Below are 19,751 nucleotides of genomic sequence, written 5' to 3' on the forward strand. Positions count from 1 at the left end.
TTTACCAACTGACCTGCCTACACTGTGAAGCTTCCTATGTGGGAATGACCAGCAACAAACTGTCCATTCGCATGAACGGACACAGGCAGACAGTGTTTGTTGGTAATAAGGATCACCCTGTGGCTAAACATGTCGGTGCACGGCCAGCACATCTTGGCACAGTGTTACACTGTCCGGGTTATCTGGATACTTCCCACTAACACCAACCTATCACAACTCCGAAGATGGGAACTTGCCCTTCAATATATCCTCTCTTCCCGTTAACCACCAGGCCTCAACCTCTGCTAATTTCAAGTTGCCGCCGCTCATACCTCACCTGTCATTCAACAACATCTTTGCCTCTGTACTTCTGCCTCGACTGACATCTCTGCCCAAACTCTTTGCCTTCACACATGTCTGCTTGTGTCTGTATATGTGCGGATGGATGTGTGTGTGTGTGTGTGTGTGTGTGTGTGTGTGTGTGAGAGTATACCTGTCCCTTTTCCCCCTAAGGTAAGTCTTTCCGCTCCCGGGTCTGGGATGACTCCTTACCCTCTCCCTTAAAACCCACATCCTTTCGTCTTTCCCTCTCCTTCCCTCTTTCCTGATGAAGCAACCGTGGGTTGTGAAAGCTTGAATTTTGTGTGTGTGTGTTTGCGTTTGTTAGTGTCTCTATCAACATACCAACACTTTCGTTTGGTACGTTACATCATCTTTGTTTTTAATTGAAAATTTATATCTCAGCAGAGTCACCACATTGTTGAAGTATTTATCGTAACGGTGCACCTTCGGTTGTATTCCCATGTCACTGGAGTCTGTCGCCAACGTCCAGAGCCACAAAGCCACTTCAATCTGCATCTCAGTTTTGCTGTGGAAATGTTTTCCTGCCATAAAGCACATCAGAAGTTGGAAGAAATGTAAGTCACTTTGAGTGAGGTTGAGGCTGAGCTGTAGGGTGAATGACTGATGACCTCCACACATGTCACAACTGGCGATGGATCTCTGCTGGAGATTGTGTCTGAACATGCAAAAAAGTGGATAACTGCACGAACCTCGCAATTGGTGAGAAACAATATCAGAGCAGGCATTTTATCTTAGCACTGCGCAGTAACCACTGCCAAGACAGGACTAAAACTGCACTGAATTACTCCCATACACTTCCCCTCTACTCCTGTGCATGCCCATACCTATCTGACTACGCACGCTGTGTCTGTACATGATCGGAACTTACTTTCTGGATGTACATCGTAATTTAACATCATTCTAAAGGAGTGTATTTACACACATCTATAAGCATTTCTGTCACTGTGGGTCCAACATTAGCCACCTGTAATGCACCTTATACAGACAGGTGCATAGTAAATTTGATTCTATAAATTGCAAGTAATGTATTTTAATAATAAGATATTCCAAATGTTGCTGAATTATATACTGTGGGTATTTTAATCGTGAAACGTGTTACATTCACTAATATCTCCTAACCCATAACAAAGCACTACTTGTAAAAACACACAGTTTGCAATCACGCATATAAAATAAAGAAGTGTTTAGTGACCAAATCTTCAACTATAGTGCACTCTAAGAGGATCAGGTAACTCAGCAACAGACATTAGTTTTGTCCTTTTCAAAAAATATATGAGGACACAATATCAAATAAAATTTCCTATTTTTTCCTCTTTTATTTTAATATATAATTGCGAAACCTTTCATCAGCATTCTGCTAGTATACACCACATCATGTAGCTTAATAAGCTGTCTAAAACTAATGAATATCATTTATTTCTGCTATTTACAGAAAATTATCACAGACATATAAATAGATATTCATCAAGAGACATTCAGCATACACACACTGAGTTCCAAATCATAAATAGATAAAATATACATGTGAGCAGGTCAGTCTTTGAAACAGCAGCACACAATGTGGTCATCACTTCTTTCTCGCTTCTCGTAATGAATACCCCTCTCCAGTAAATGGTTTAAATTCTTCACTAAGTTCCTTGCTCTGAAAAGAAAAGATATGTGAAAATAAAAAATCATTAAGAAGAATGTAAAATGTATTTTTTTTTCCTAATAATCATACTACAGATGAACTTCAATATTATTACTGACTGCTTATGCAAAAAGTGTCCTAAAAATAATTTCTAATCCCATCAGGGAAAAATAACAGCGTCAGAAATTCTGAAACTTGAACAATCACTACTTCATAAGTTAGTAAAACAGCTGCAACTCCTCCACACTTTTAGCTGTATTTCTTTATTGTACTACTGTTTTGTGAAACTGAGTAATAATTATTTATGGACAACAAATGGTTAAGACATCAAAGTCTACAGAAAACAAAAAGGATTAATAAAGAAAGGGTGTGCAATTCAAATAACATTACATCTTTCAATGTGAAAGAATCCATGCCCTTAAAGGATCTCCTTGATAGGATCCACAGATCATGATGAATGAATGGCTCAATCAATGATTGATAGTAATTGTTACATGAAGAAGATACAAGAGGGAGGGGGGATGAAGTAATTTTAATACATTAATTAGCCATTTAGTTAACACTGTATGTTCTGTACACTTTTAGTTTGAGATCTCTTGGACATTTGACCAACCAACCTAAAAAAAAAAAAAAACTCTGGGCACACAAACAACACACACACACAAAAAAACTGGGTTTATTGGAACACCATTATACATAGTACAATGGGATGAGGCTTGCAGAGTACAGATTCATCTACGTTACAGTTGTTTCACCTTTTTATATGTGCTTCACAAAATGTCTAGTACCTGTTGCCAAGAATAACATTTTAACATCAGTTTACAAAGATGGAAAATACTTTCAATATACGCACTATTTAATCTGAGATGAACACATCACATTCTATTTCTTTTAGTGATTTTAAAAGAGAAGAACAAAGAGGAATTTTATTTTATTAACAACATTTACATGGAATCAATACAGTTCATAACTAAAAAAAAGAACACAATTTTTTGTAACATAAGAGTTCCCATGTTCTGTATCCTCCAACTTGCGCATGTGAGTGTGAATGCACCAAGTGTAGTGCCACCGCACATGTGTACTTAAATCAACTGATTCACTCTCATTATCTTCTTTTAGTTTGTACTGCTCACATCAGATGCTCAATGTGTCACTTATGTTTGCACCTTCTGTATGTATTGTTACGTGTGGAGTCACCAGAGGCTTATCTTTGTAACTGTTCAGTGGTTTATGACTAAAGTCAAATTTGTGTTGCTTGAATTGGTTTCATATATTACTTGGTAACTACAAGATTGGCGAAGAGTTTGGAACTGTTTCTGCATGTGCAATCTTTAAATGTGGTTTCATCAGGTTTTGTCATTATGGACTGGCCCTTGCTGAATTGCTTACTTCGGCAGTGACCACTTTGTCGGCTTCCATTAACAGACATGGTACTGTTCGAATGGTCTATCCACCCACTTTTCCTCCATATGATGATTCAACTGACGGTTGGGAATCGTACAAAAAAACACTCAGACGGCATTTCATGTGTTTCAGTGTGACAGACTCGCATTTGTGGAAAGTCTCTTGTAGATTTCATCTGAGGTGTATCAATTACTATGTCAGCTTGCCTCTTTAGAAGAAACAGCAGCTCTTACTTTTGATAATGTGCAGTATATTGTCCACCTACCATTGCAAATGAATGCATTTCAGAGCACTACGAGTTGAAATCTACTGATGCCGCAAGAAACCAAACAGTCATACAGGGCCTGGGCAACTGAAATTCACAACCTTAGCCATTAAGTGTCAATTTGTTACTGATGCCCATAATGACTATTACATAGACTCTCTGGTGCATGATAATAGAATTATCTGTTTAGCTCTGGACAAGAAAGTGCATCAGAATGATTTACTAAGAACCCCCCCCCCCCCCCCCCCACCAGAAGTTTTGCTAATATCTTTTGAAGTTTCTCAGGCAGCAGGTGACCAAATTGAAGCATGGGGTGATGCGGCAGTAGTGTCACACGATGTGCCCACTAGGAAGTGACACTGGCGGTGATAAAAATGCGGGCCAAGCTCTGAGCAGACCAATGCCAACCCAAACAGCCACAACCGCCACAGTGACAGCGTCAGTGTTCTCTGTTTTTGGCTTGTCCATCACATACGTTTGGAGTGTGCTAGGCTACTAGTAATGCTGGCCAGAAGAAAGGCCACATCGCCTCCGTACGTCATTCGCCACAGGTTGTTCAAGATATGGACATCGATGTAAACTGTGCAACTCCAATGCTTGCGACATCTCCCACGTCGTTTACTGACTACAGGTTGACACAGGTGCTGCAGTGTCATTATTGAATTCTCAAACCTATGTGAGTTTAGGCTCACTGGTCATGCGGAAGATGGTCAGTCATAACAAACAGAACATTGTGCTGTTGGGACAATTTACAGCATCTGCCCCTTACAAGTCAGTGGAATGTTCCATTATGTTTTTGGTGGTTGCTGACACTGGTGTTGTGAACTAGTTGGGATGAATGCATTTCAGGCATTCGGATTTTTTATCAATGACACAGTTCACCTTGTGTCTGATCACATTACATATTCTAAGTTGCAAACACTGTGTGAGGAGTTTTTGGAATTGTTTTTGGAAGGTATACGGTGTGTTATGAATTTTTCTGCTCATATTTCTTTGAAATCCATGGCTTGGGTTCAGTTTTGTCATGCATATCCTATTCCCATTGTCCTGAAAGATCGAGTGAAAGTAGAATTGGACAGACTTCAGTCTCTAGAGATGGTTCACCCTTTATAGCTAGTGAATGGTTGTCCCCATTGATGCAATGGAAGCCATAGGAAAAGCTTTGCCTCTGTGGCAACTTCAGTACTACTGTCATTGCGCCATCGATCACAGATACATATCCTCTCCCTCACCACGAGGAAGCATTGCCAAAAGTATTGGACTGTGAGTACTTTTCTAAAATCAATATGTCTGAAGGGTATCTGTAGGTTCCTGTAGATGAAGAGTCTGGACAAGTTCTGGTTTTGAATACTCCTTTTGGACTCTCTCAATATTTGCATCTTCCTTTTGGTGTGGCTATTTTACAATGATTTTTAGAGGAACTAACTATGCCTGTCCTAGGTTGAATTAATTATTTGGATGATATTGTCGTCACAGATCCCTCCATTGCAAATCACTTAAAAAATTTGAGCACTTTGTTTTCTGTCTTACAGTCCACAGAGTTACAGTGTAACCTCCTGAAATATCAATATTTACCAACCTTCAATTGTTTATTTGGTGTTCAAATTGTCACGGGATGGGGTTCATCCTCTGACAGACTGCATCTCTGCTGTTATGTCCATGCCTCATCCCTTGTCCACAAAATAGCTTCAGGCCTTCCTAGAGTAGATAGCAAACTACCACAAATTCCTGCTGAGGGTGGCTACATTGGTCCACCTGTTGCATGCCTTGCTACTCAAGAATGTACCTTTCTGCTGGAACCCCATTTAGCTTTGGCTCTCCAGATCAGCACATTGTTTTGGCAACCAATGCCTCACAGTACAGACTCAATGGGGTCCTAGCACAGCGATATACTGTCGGTTCTGAATGACCTGTTGCTTTTGCCTCTAAATCCCTCACTTTGGCCCAGCAATGTTATTATCAGGTGGAAAAAAAAAAGCTCTTCCCATAGTCTATGCTCTCCAGAAAATTTATGTTTTTTGTATGGCTCCAAGTTTCACCTTACTGCTGACCACAAAACATTTGTTTCCTTGTTTAACCCTCAAACTTCCTTCTCTGATAAGCCAACAACACTAGGCACTGTTCTTGTCTTGCTACAATTACGAAATCAATTTTCGAGCTACGTCTAAACGCATCAATGCGGACACCTTGTCTTGCTTTCCTGTGAGTCCTGATCCCAACTTTGCTTCCATGGAAATACTGAAAAGCAGGCCTCATGGAGGGTTTCCCAATTACAAGCTCGCACATAGCAGCTGCCGTTACCGCCAACCCAGTACTCTGCCAGGTGGTTCGGTTTGTTCAACAGGGCTGGCCACATACAACCACCAGGTCGGGCTTTGCACCTTCTGTGCAACTATTTTTTCTTACAGTATCACCTCTCTGTTTTTGACAGTATTTGCTTTTGTTCACGAAAGACCTCTCTCCCAGAGTAGTCATTCTTGGTATGTTACGGTGCGAGATACTATATCTTCTCCACCACGGCCACTGAGGAACTTTGTGCCCTAGCTATAAACTAGGACATGTGTTTTTTTGGCCAGGGATTTATAGGGAAACTGTCCATTTTGTCACGGTGAGCAGTGTTGCCAACAACAGACAGCTTCCAGGGCACCCCCCCCCCCTCCGGCCCACTCCGTGCAAGCCAAGCGAACACATTCATGACTTTGTGGGTCCCTTCTTGAAATCCTGTCGACTCTTGGTTGCATATGCATTTTCCCGGTTTCCTTACATTCTCTGGTGTGTGTCGACGTCGGCTGAAGTCAAAATTTGTACACTTTTGAGGGTTTTCTCTGTTGAGGGTTGCCTTGTACCACAGTTTTTGATAACGGGCCCCAATTCGTTTCTCACACTTTTCAATTGTTTTGTTCCTGTCATACCATTTGTCATGTTATGGCTCCGCCATTCCACCCTCAATCAAATAGCGAGGCAGAACAACTAGTGCATAGATTCATGTCCCAAATACAAAAAGTTTGTTGTGAAATCTTTGCCGGATGATGCCCTTCTCTGTTTTCTGAGCACCTATCACTTCACACCTACAAGGGAGCAGAGCCCGGCTGAATTGCTTCACAGCCAGCAGCCGCGCATGCTGCTCCACCTTCAGTTGCCTGCAACGCACCTGTCACAGTCAGGTTCATCCAGCCACTTCACTCTGGGATTGCCGATGTGGGCGTGAGGATTCGGTCATCAGGCCAAGAGGATACCAATCACTGCTGTCTGCCGCCTGGGGTACCGTCTATGTCATGCAAGTACAGCCATCGGTTGGGGGTCTGCCACTTTGATATCAGTGTGCTCCCGCTCTCCACCAGAAGCTACAGGTTTGCAAATATGGATCTGTAGCTGAAGCCCACCCTTCTACTATCCGCCTCGAGCCCATCATCACCTGTTACAGAGGTGCCCCAGTCCCACTAGCTGCTTCTTCACATGTGGTACCCTTGGATTCCAGCTTCCCAGTAGCAGGTGCCGGTCTGTTTCGAATCCACTGCCAGAGCCTGCTGATCCAGTCGAGCCGCTAACACCAACCCCTTAGCCATCATCGCCTTGGCCATTGTCACTGGTAGGTCCAGCCCTGTGTCCTCTGCACAAGAACCTGCCTGCCGATAACAATGCAGAGATGGTGACGCACCCTCCTTCCCACCACTGTCATCGGGTGCCGTGGGAGCCCTCCGCTGTCATCGGGCGCCGTGTGGGCCCACCGCCGCCCTTGGTCACGCACACGTCTCTATGCATTCCTGCTCCGGTAACTGCCCAGCATGTCATCCCGCCCCCACTGCCAGCACTGGCTGCTGTCACTTTCGATACCCCGGATGTGTCTCTTATCAGACTGCTGTCATCTCCTTCATCACCTGGGTGCCCTCTTTGCATGAGGGAGAGATGTGCTGTATCCTGCGTGCAAGCATGAGTGTGCCGAATGCAGTGCGTGTATACTTAAATCAATCGCCAACTATTATCAGTGCAAGCCCACCACTAGAGGCCACCTGTAAGATGCGTGCACATGGCACGGTATCTGCCACGCCATCTACCAGCGACTCGCACGTATATATACGTGGAGCAGCACTGCCTCACTCTCACTATGCTCTTTTAGTCTGTACCACTCACATCAGTTTTTCTATGTACCGCTTATGTTACAACTTCTATATGATTCCTTTGTCTTATTATGTGTGGACTCATGAGAGGCTTACTTCTGATACTGTTCAGAGGTTTATGAATAAAGCCATATTTGTGTTACATGGATCGGTTTTGTGTATTGCTTTGTTACTACACTGTGGACTGACCCTCATCTGCAACATGTCACTTATTTAGATCATAAACGAGTACTACAAAGAGTACTTATGAATTAGACAATACTTTTTTTTATATGCACCACAATCCTGAGGAAATTTTCCTCACGAAGGCAAGCAATATTGCAAACAACATCTACATCTACATGATTACTCTGCAATTCACAATAAATGCCTGGCAGAGGATTCAATGAACCACCTTCAAACTGTCTCTCTACCATTCCACTCTCGAACGGCACGTGGGGAAAACGAGCTCTTAAATTTTTCTGTGCGAGCTCTGATTTATCTTATTTTATCATGATGATCATTTCTCCCTATGTACAGAATGTTTTCACAATCAGAGGAGAAAACTGGTGATTGAAATGTCATGAGAAGATCCCGTCGCAACGAGAAAGCCTTTGTTTTAATGATTGCCGCTCGAATTCATGTATCATATCTGTGGCAATACCTCCCCTATTTCGTGATAATACAAAATGAGTGGCCCTTCTTTGTACTTTTTGGATGTCATCCGTTAGTCCCACCTGATGTGGATCCCACACTGCACAGCAATACTCCAGAATAGGGCAGACAAGTGTGGTATAAGCAGTCTCTTTAGTAGACCTGTTGCACCTTCTAAGTATTCTGCCAATGAATTGCAGTCTTTGGTTGCTCTACCCACAACATTATCTATGTAATCGTTCCAATGTAGGTTATTTGTAACTGTAATTCCTAAGGATTTGGTTGAATTTACAGCCTTCAGATTTGAGTGACTTATTGTGTAATCAAAATGTAGTGGATTTCTTTTAGTACTCATGTGAATAACTTCACACTTTTCTTTATTCAATTCAGGGTCAACTGCCATTTTTCACGCCATACAGATACCTTATCTAAATCATTTCGCAATTCGTTTTGGTCAACTGATGACTTTACAAGATGGTAAATGACAGCATCATCTGCAAACAATCTAAGATGGCTACTACGATTGTCTCCTATATCGTTAATAGATCAGGAACAATAGAGGGCCTGTAACACTTCCTTGGGAAATGCTGGATACTACTTCTGATTTACTTGTTGACTTTCCATCTATTACTACAAACTGTGACCTTTCTGACAGGATATCACAAGTCCAGTCGCACAACTGAGGCGATATTCCATAGGCACACAGTTTGGTTAGAAGACACTTGTGAGGAACAGTGTCGAAAGCCTTTTGGAAATCTAAAAATAAAAATGACACTTCATAAATGAGCAAGATTCTTTTCACCTGGAGAAATTGAGACACTGATAGCAAATAACAGTAACAGTGCCACATTATTAGCTTCAGATTATGCTGCACAACATCAGAAGTGAGCTACCATTAATTTTACTCTCCAAAGACACAGAAATATGTCCTAGCGGAGCATCTGCTGCATTATGTTTCCAATTTTTTAATATAAATTACTAGCAGTTCATAATTTGTCTTTTTCAGTCCTCTTTTAAACAATCTTTGTTATCTTTTTTGTTATGAACTTCTGTGCATTTAACTTACAGATGAATCAATTAAAAGTGGATTCAAGCACATTTGGTTTCTGTGCCAGAGGCAACAAGGTACCATTCAGCGATGTTATGGGGGCTATCAATTCGTATCAATATATGTTCTCTTTTGCAGTGTGTTTACTGAGATTCTGAAACTAATTAAAATAACAACAAATCATTCTGGAGATAATATAAAACCACTTCTCGTCTAGATAAAGCTTAGGTTTTAATATATGTTTTCCATATTGGTATCTATCTAAATTAATACTGTGCACCCCCACTGTGCTTTTCAGAAAAAAAAATTGAAAATTACTACTACTTTTCATGACCTGTGGCTCAAACATCTTGCATACAAGGGAGCCCTGTCCTCTTACTTTGTCTGTTTACTGCAGTTAATAAAAGATGATGTCACCTTGGTCATGACTCAAAGCAAGAGATATTTCATTTTGGTATCAGATGTCAGGCAAATCTTGTAGCTTTAGAGCTGTCATAGCAAATCTCGTAAATCTGATGCACTGCTGTTCTGACACTGCAATGACAAATATTGGTACAATGACAGTGTCAATGTGCGGAACACTGCTCAAAAATAAGTTGCTATACCTGGATAAGAATAATGAAATGACTGATCACATATTGTTTACAGGACATCTGCAATAGTAACAACCAATTCCTCTCCGGATGACACCACCTTGACGAAGCACTGTCCGTGCGGGTGGAGAGGCTTGCGTATCCGCGGGAAGCTGAGGGCTATGCCGAAGGTAGAGGAACTACTGCCAGAAAGGCCTCAGCTGATGGATCAGACTAAGAGTGTCCCACAATGTCCCCTCTTCCCTATCCACTCCTAGTCCTACCCTATTCCCTGACCCAACCCAAGGTGTGATGCGATCCGTGCTGAGGGGTGCGTGGCACATGGGAAGATGTGTCACAAACGGAGCCTCAGGGATACCAGGCAACCTCCCTGAGTAATTAGCCTTACACCGTGTGGGGTATTCGTGGTGTGGACCTTCTAAATCCCCAAATCTCATGGGACCAACATGGACACGATTACAGAAAAAGAAACTGAGGGGCAAATTGAGACCTCAGATACCCAAACATCGGGGACTGAACAGATGGAAGGCATTTCCACTACTGAATCAGTGTCTAGACCTGAGCCAGAAGTGGGAACTGTAACCGAGAAGCTAGACCAGATTAAGATCAAAGGCTTGTCTGGGGCCCAAAAGAGGAAGCTACTCAAGGAACAGAGGGAGAAGGAAGGAAAAGAATGGCTTCCTAAACACAAATGGAGGGAAGTAAAGGGACTAGAACCCAAGAACCCCAGGAAAAAACTGTCTCAGGTTGAAGGGGACACGCAGACCCCCACAGCGTCAAAGACAGGTAGTAAGCAGATAAGGGAGGAATCAAAGACTACCTCCTCCCTGGATAAGCGAGTCCAGAGAAAACCGAGGCAAGAAATAGGGACAAAGACCTATAGTACTGCAGTCTTGGTTTTTAGGATGGTTATCCTCTGGTGGCCATTACCTCGCAACAGGAGGAACTAGTACAGATGGCCCTCTTTGAAAAGATTGGGTGGGATGCTGGCCCAGGTCCCAACTTCAGGAGGGTCTATCTAGACCGTGGTGCACTCATTTTTGTCTGTGAGGGAGTGCACACAATAGAATGGCTCAAGGGCAAGGTGCCCGTGATATCCCTGTGGGAAGATGCGAAGCTGCTGGTCAAGACGGCAGTGGAGCTTCTTAAGACTGCAAAGATATCATTATGGGTACCCAAGATTCTTAAAGAAGTCTCTCCCAAGACTATGTTCATGAAAATAGGGGCCCAGAACCCAAAAGTCCCGACAGAAGACTGGAGATTGTTTAACCAGAAGGTTGCTCCGGAAGGACGAACCCTGGTGGTGGAGGTTGGTGAGAAGTCCCTGTAAGCGATGCGGGAGCAGGACCTGAAACTGTTTTTAGGGTTCTCGCAGGTCACTGTCAGGGTTCTCAAAGATGGCTGGAGATGCTGCAGATTAATCTGCAGCACAGTAAAGGGGCCTCTGCTGCCCTGAGCTGCTGCCTGGGGCGACAGAAAGTGGACGTGGCCCTGATACGAGAACCCTATTTATACAAAGGGGGTGTATCGGGCCTCGGAGGCACTGGAGGTAAGCTGATCTATGCTAGAAATCTAAGAAACTCTAGAACATGCATCTATGTTAGAAATGGCATTTCTTTCATGCCAATGATGGATTTCTGCTCTAGGGACTTAGTGACCATCAAAATGCAGCAATGTAAGGAAGGTATCACGAGGGAAATTGTCTTGGCCTCAGCATACCTTCCTTACGAAGACAGTTCTCCCCCTCCCTTGGAGGTGAGGAGACTGGTAGAGACTTGCCATTGGCAAGGTGACCAACTGCTGGTGGGGTGCGATGCCAATGCCCACAACCTAGTGTGGGGCAGCAAGGACACGAACAGTAGAGGTGAGTACCTTCTCGAATTCCTCTTAGCTAACAACTTAGTGGTCCTGATTAGGGGCAATGAACCTACATCCAGGAATAGCAGAAGGGAAGAAGTAATTGACATAACATTTGGTTCCATGACGATCAATAGCTATGTCAAACAATGGCAGGTGGTGTTGGAGCCATCCTCATCAGACCACATGTACATTAAATTCAAGGTTGAAATGGGAATCAGACAAACATAGAAATCCCAGGAAAACAGACTGGGAGACATATAGGAGGGACCTTGACTTAGGCTTATCGGAAATTAAAACCACGATAAGGAAGCCAGTAGAATTTGAGGAAGTAGCAGAGGCTGTTACCTCTGCCATAGTGACCTCATATCAAGACAACTGCAGTCACTAGGAAGTGCACAAATAGGAGTGTTCCTTGGTGGAATAACAAATTGGAAACGCAAAGAAAACAAGTACTGAGACTGTTTAATATTGCGAGACGCGAAGGACAATGGGCTAAATATCGTGAGGCCCTTGTCAGTTACAACCTTGCAATAAGACAAGCAAAGGAGGTATCCTGAGAGGCATTCTGTGAGGAAGTGGAAGGCATGGCTGCACAAGCCAGACTTCACAAGATTCTCACAAGAGTACCAACTAATCCAGGAGGTACGGTGAGGAAGGAGGATCGGGAATATACAAATACATGAGACGCTGGAATTGCTCCTCAAAAGTCACTTTCCTCAATATGCTCTGCCAGATAACACAGACCAGATGTGACCCCAGAGAGACAACGGTTCTCAGACACTTGAAGAGAGGACTGGGAATCGGCCAAGGAGTGTGTGAACTTCAACAAAATCCAGTGGGCGGTGGGAACATTCCAGCCGTTCACGTCACCTGGCCCAGATGTAATTTTTCCAGCTCTCCTGCAACAGGCAGGAGGAAAGCTTATAAGAATCCTATGCAGGCTATTTAGGGTTAGCTTAGCAGTAGGAATCATTCCCAATGTTTGGAGGGCAGTGAAGGTTGTCTTCATTCCAAAGCCAGGGAGAATTGATCATACCAAGGCCAAGGTCATGAGACCAATCAGTCTGTCCTCCTTCATTCTCAAAACACTGGAAAAACTGGTTAATATATACATTGGGGAGAGGAGGCTATGTAGGGTCCCTCTACACCTGAACCAACATGCATACCAACCAGGTAAATCATGTGAAACAGCTCTCCACCAACTCATCGGGAAGGTGGAAAAAGCACTTCACTTCCAAGAAATAGCCCTCTGCATCTTCCTGGATATCGAGGGGGCCTTTAGTAACACGACCTTTGATTCCATGGTAAGGGCAGCAGAGGTGCATGATCTGGGGACCACTATATGTAGGTGGACCAGAGCCATGCTTAGTGGAAGAACGGTAGAGGCTACCATGATGAATGAAAAGATGGTAATTGAGACCACTAGAGGCTGCCCACAAGGAGGAGTTTTGTCTCCTCTATTGTGGAAATTCCAGACAATGCTTCTGCCAAGGATACACAGATGACCTTGTCACAGTAATACTTGGCAAATTCACTGACACAGTCGGGAATATGGCACAAGGAGGGTTGGACATTGTGCAAAAATGGTGCATTAAACAGGATCTGAGAGTTAGTCCTAAGAAGACTGTTGTGGTGCCATTTACGAAGAGACATATTCAGCATGCAAGTTGGAATCTAAAGCTCTTTGATGAAACTTTACCTGTGTAGGGGACAGTGAAATATCTAGGGGTAACCTTGGATGAGAAGCTAACTTTAACCCCTCATATTAAAAGTATTTGCTCCAAGGCAAAAAGCACTTTAGTGAGTACTAGGAGGGCTTGTGGCAAAAACTGGGGCCTAAGCCCCAGGGGTATGCACTGGATATACATCACAGTGGTTAGACCTAGGACTTCCTATGGGGCCGTAGTGTGGTGGAAGAAGGTAGAACAACGGGTTGCTGCTAAAGAGCTTGTTAAGGTGCAGAGATTGACCTGCTTAGCCATAACGGGCGGAATTAGCAGCACACCAACCGCTGGAATGGAAGCCATGCTGGACATGCCTCCACTTCACCTTTAGGTTAAGACGGAAGCAGCAGCTGGGGCATACAGACTTAAAACTGGCTAAAACTGGGTCTCATTTGGATATCCAGAATCACACACTAACATAGTAAGTGAGGTAAATATAGGTATGGCTGGGGACATGCCCACTGACTATATAATAACTCCTAACTGCTTCGACAAGCCTTACAATATAATAATTGGAAGTAGGGAGCAGTGGGAGAAAACAGTTGGACACCGTATGGGGGACATCGTTTGGTTCACCGATGGGTCGAAAACAGATCAAGGCGTTGGGGCAGGGTTGTATGGGGTTCAGCGAAGACTGGAGAGCAGCATCTCTCTAGGGAAACTGGCCTCTGTATTCCAAGACGAAATTACTGCAATCAGGGCATGTGTGGAGGAGAATATGAGTAGGTGCTACAATGATCATAGCATTTACATCTATGCAGACAGTCAGGCAGCCCTAAAATCATTGGCAGATTCTGCAAAAAGATCAAAGATTGTTGCAGATTGCCACAGGGCTCTGGTGGAGCTAGGGGGAAGCAATAGTGTAAGCCTAGTGTGGGTCCCTGGCCACTCAGGGATCTGTGGCAATGAACAAGCCAATAGATTGGCTAGGATGGGGGCAACAACTCCATTTATTGGACCAGAACCTGCCTTGACAATCACCAAGGCTATGATCAAATTAGAACTACGGAACTGGCTTAGGAAACAGCACATAGGATATTGGACCAAGATCCATAAACAAAAACATGATAAGGTAGTGATGCCCAAGCCATGTTTTAAAAGAAGCTCTGTAATCCTGGGATTGAACAGGAAAGAGATCAAACCCATGACTGGACTGATGACCGGCCATAGGAACTTCAAAAAACACCTACACACAATGGGTATAATGGAAGAGGACCCTAAATGTAGGATCTGTGCTGAGGGTGATGAAACTGCATCACACCTAATCTTTGAATGCATGGCACTGGAGAGTAAAAGATACAGAATCTTCAAGACAACTAGACCTGAAGAAATTGTGTCTAACAAAAAACTGGTAGAGGGACTCCTTGCACTATTCAAGGGCACTGGTTGGCTTTACTAGATATACAGGGAGTGATACCGCACAATAAACCTAGTTTCGGTGTGGGCAGTGGCGGGTTAGACCTAAGCTGTTTTAGTTCTCCTGTTAAAATCAAATCAAATCAAATCAACAACCAATTAGAGCATTAGTTTGGTCATACATTCTGTCCTGTGCACAGTTGTCACATTTATTTGCTACCTCAGCTGCCAACTGCCAGTCAGGTGCAGGCGGCAATTGCAGTCTGTAACATAACTATTGTAATTTGTTCTTAAGTGCTTTGTTTCTCTGTACAGTATGTTTATTTTACATAATGTCTGAAGCTAAGTGTGAAATTGCTTAGGGAAGTTATAAGACTATTAGGACTGTGGACAGTGAAGTCAATACCATACATTAATGAGGGATGCACAGATGTGCTAATTATGGAACACAGCTACTGCTGCAGAGCCATAGTGTGCTTGCATGTAATGGTGAAAGGTCATCATGTCACCTCCCCCACTCGATGCTCAACTGTCCCTCACTTTGCCATTTTGATACAGGTACAGTACTGTGCTTTATGAGAATGTGAAACATCTACACAAAGATCATTTTCCCCCTTTCCTGTTCCATTCACAAATCATGAGGTCTCAGATTGAGCTACAATTTATCGGATTTTGCTGTTGTGATCATTTTATGAAACGCATGTGGTGTGAAGTAATATCTTGTCCAACTCTAAGTTTGAAGAGCACCTCCGTAACACTCTTCTGCTTACTTAATAGAACTGATGAAATATGCCACCTAACTTTGGGTCTTTCCTATGTCCACTACTAATCATACCTGTTAAATGGCCCAAACAGAAAGAACTATTCAAGAAGAGGGTGGATAAATGTTCTGTAAGCCACTTCTTTAGTGGATGAATTACATTTCCTTAGGATTTTTCAAATGAATCTTGGCCTGGCATCAACTTCTCCTACAACTAGTTTCATACCTTTGTTCCATTTTAGGTCACAATGGACTGTCATTCACAAATATTCTATTGTCGTTACAGTTTCCAGTGATTAATTACCAATGCTGTACCTGAACAGCACTAGATATTTATCCTATTTGTGTTCAGTATATTTCTCTTACGTACATTGAGTGTCGACTGTCAGTCCCTGCACCGAGTGCCAGCACTCTGCAGGTCTCCCTGCATTTCAATTAAGTTTACTAGCATTGTGTATATCCTATATGCTACAGCATTATCAATAAATGTCCTCACCAAGATTCCGACATTATCCAGCAGATCATTTATACTTAAAGACTTCAGAAACTAAGTCATACATGTCCATGTCGTCCCATGCTAAGACCACTATACAACAAAAGTGGTTCATTTTCAAAGAGTACATATTACAGGTTTTCTGTAGACACAATTTTGCTGTGGTACAGATAACAGGTGGATCAATGTGTGTGTTTGAAATGGTATGGTAACTGGAAATGTAATCCAATGCTGAAGTACACAAGACAGTACAATTTTTGTGGGCAAAACGTCTGCTTTGCACACAGATTCACCATGAAATTCTGGCGGTATATGGGCAAAATACAATTGTGCATCCAGGTGTAATGAAATGGTGTCAACAATTTGACCAAGGCCACACAGAAATGGGCAGTACTGATCATGAAGTCCACATCTCACACCATATGATTTCCACTTTTTCAGCAAGCTGAAAGAACATCTGCTGCCACGACTGAGGACAATCGCACGGTGGTGCTCAAATCGCCCCATGGCCAAATAGCGGATTTTCATTGTCTCAAGGAACTGAATGATTGGTAGATCTTCCCAATCGTGTTTACAGATTTTGTGACATTGTTGAAAAATAGTGTTACATATCTGTGTCACTTTGACGTGGTGTGCAATATTATGTATGAAGTCCCCAAGCATATATCATGACCAGTTATAGCACAATAACATTCACGTACTGTACCCCCAAAGTTACTTTTTCTTCTTGCAATTTCATCTGGTTAAGGGGGAAATGGAGAGCATAATTTCAAATCTTATAGTTTCCATAGCAATCTTCCATGCTGTGGAATCAGAATGTAACAAACTGGATTCACTAATATTGTAAATAATGTCTGAAAGCCAGCAGTTGCTTCAAATTGTGTTTAGTCCTCTATAGTGTGTATTTCACATCATAATTCTACATGAAGCAGTTTTGTCACTTTGCTCAGCTTGCCATACTGACAACTAGTGTGCTTTTCTCAACAATGTTACATGTTCAGTACTGACAATTAACTTGTGAATTGTGTGTATGGGAGCAGTTTCTTCAATTATGGAGGAAGAAATTGGTGTTTGTGATAATTCAAGAGGAAGCCAAAGAGGGAAAAGAAGACCAAACATACCCAGCAGCTTAAATCTGAGGCAAGGTACGCAAAAATAAAATTTAGTAGAGGATACCGGGATTACAAATCTTTCTACAAATGTTAATCCAACTCTGGCAAAATTTTAATGAGCATTGAAATTCTGTGATGTAATACAGTACTAAGTTAACATTCAGGTTTATGAGACTAAAAACAACATACTTGGAGTTCTAAACAAAAGTAAACAGGATCGACTCATTTCAGTGATGATTCATGTTTTTTCATGAAAAAGATGCCACCCAAGAGGTGATACCAGGAAACCTGCAGCAATGATAATTAAGTATCACATTCCAGTAAATAGAGATTTGGAACCAATGCATGCAAAATTTTTTTGTAAGGGTATATGGATTTGGGTACAGTTGTAGAAATACTATTGCTAAATCAGTTATATGTGGTTAGGATGTAAAAAATGCAGGAAGAGGTGGTCAAAAGAAAGAGAAGTGTGTAGCAAAGAAAAAGAAGTGTGCAGAAAAGAGATAAAAGGTTATTAGTTTCATCTCGAACCTAAATGGTAGGGATTGCCATTATTCTAGGAAGATGAGCCAACGATTGTACCTTTCTTCAAAATTGAGCATCAATAAGTTGTTCAAAATGTATTATGCAAGTGTATGAAGTGAATTACAAGAAAAAAGTGGTACTTTCTGAAAACATCCAGCTCAAAATTTAACTTAGGTTTTGGAAGACCTGCCTCAGATACCTGTAGTTACTGCCTTAAGATGTTTCACAGACTGGCTACAGCTGCCCAAAATGAAAAATCACAAATTCTGACTATCTCGGCTGCTCACAGATTATTCAACAACTCCATTATTCAACAACCCTACGCTTTGATAAGCAGCATATACATGTGCTTACAAAACTATCAATCAATGAAGCATATTATTCATGTCAAATAAACTATCACACTCTCTGAGTAACAGATATGAATAATAAAAATCCACACTTCTATGTCCACACAGAACATCAAGCTGGTAGAGATTCTGCAGAGGTTGGTTCATGTCTCTGTGATTATCTGGAAAAGTTTGAGTTCCCTATTCAGCATGATAGCTCGAGGCTTTTTGCAGATGGGCAAAATAAGGATACCTGTATGATAAACACTTTGACTTTCTTTCTACTTAAAACAGCTCCTCTGCAGCTTAAGAACATAGCATTGTTTTTTCACATAAGAGTCCATTCATTTCTTCCTGCTGATAGAGTCCTTGGAGTTTTGGAAAGTAATTTCAAAAGAAATCTGAGATAGTGATACCCAAAGATTACCATAGTTTTTTTTATAAATCTGTGGCTTCAGTTCATGTTTTAGATGATAATTAGAGTGTGAGGAACTATAAAGCACTCATTGAACATTTTAAAAAGACAGATAGTGTCAGTGGCATAAAATGAATTATGTTACAAAAGTCAATCAAAGGTGAAAATGTCACAGTAAAAATAGAAATGGAGTCAACTTATTGCTGTAATGATCCATCCATTATGTTCAACATCATTCTAAAAAAAAAAGGGAAAACACTGTCCCTTGTTGCTGAACCATCAGTAATTTCACCATACAGTAGAGTGAGTGAAGTAAACAAGGCTGACAAGAATAATTTCGTACCTAAACATTTTGGGGACGACTGGAGCATAGGAAATTTGGATTTCTCTGCTAATATCACTGATGCAGTTCTTATTGTATCTGACAGTGAAGAAGTTTGTATGTCAGCTTGTGGTTGCTTGGAAGAAGGCGAAGGACTGAACCAAATCTGAAGAGAAACCAACAGAATGGCCATACAGAAGATTCTATAAATCGGAATTTTTACCAGAAAATAATTGTAAATGCAATACAAAATGATTAATGTGAATATATTTATTGTGTAATAAAATGGTTTTCAAAGTAAATTGGCTGCAAGAAGTACATTATAAATACACTATACATCAGAATTTTTTCGCGAGAACTTTAATTTTGTGTTAACAGATGTTATTCTATAATAGTAACAAAACTAAATCATTAGTTATGTATTCACTACATTAATCATTTTCTATTTGTATATTTCACAAAGCACTGGATAAAAGTATAATTAAGTCCTGCACATTTTTCTTAAATTTGAAGAACACAGGTGCAAATATTTCTAGAAGTATGTCTCAAACGCAACTACTTTAGATTTTAAAATTTGTGAAAAATTCTGTGGGTTAGGAATAATCAGTTTTTCCTTCTACCATAAAATTTGGTGTTTTGGACACAGTACGATTTGAAATATCACTACTCAAATGTACTACCTGCTAGGAAGTTTGAATATAGCCACAACTCTGGTACAATATTCTGTAAGCCCATCTTTCATTCACTAAATGATAGTGCAGAGCTGTAGTGAATACCTTCTGTGGAAGCCGAAGAACACGGTATCAACATGGATATTGGATC

At 41.7% G+C, this 19,751-nt stretch overlaps 1 protein-coding gene across 2 annotated transcripts in view; it reads right to left on the reverse strand.

Moving 5' to 3' along the window:
- Positions 1-1,736: 1,736 nt before the first annotated feature.
- Positions 1,737-19,751, reverse strand: part of LOC126100985 (ubiquitin fusion degradation protein 1 homolog) — a 63,112-nt gene continuing 45,097 nt past the window's right edge. For both annotated transcript variants that reach the window (XM_049911650.1, XM_049911649.1), the window contains one exon: positions 1,737-1,984. In XM_049911650.1, coding sequence (XP_049767607.1) covers positions 1,910-1,984 — 75 coding nt within the window. In that variant the 3' untranslated portion in view covers positions 1,737-1,909. The remainder of the gene's footprint in view (positions 1,985-19,751) is intronic.

Source organism: Schistocerca cancellata, chromosome 9 (assembly GCF_023864275.1).
Source record: "Schistocerca cancellata isolate TAMUIC-IGC-003103 chromosome 9, iqSchCanc2.1, whole genome shotgun sequence".
In the NCBI taxonomy this organism is placed as follows: Eukaryota; Metazoa; Arthropoda; class Insecta; order Orthoptera; family Acrididae; genus Schistocerca; species Schistocerca cancellata.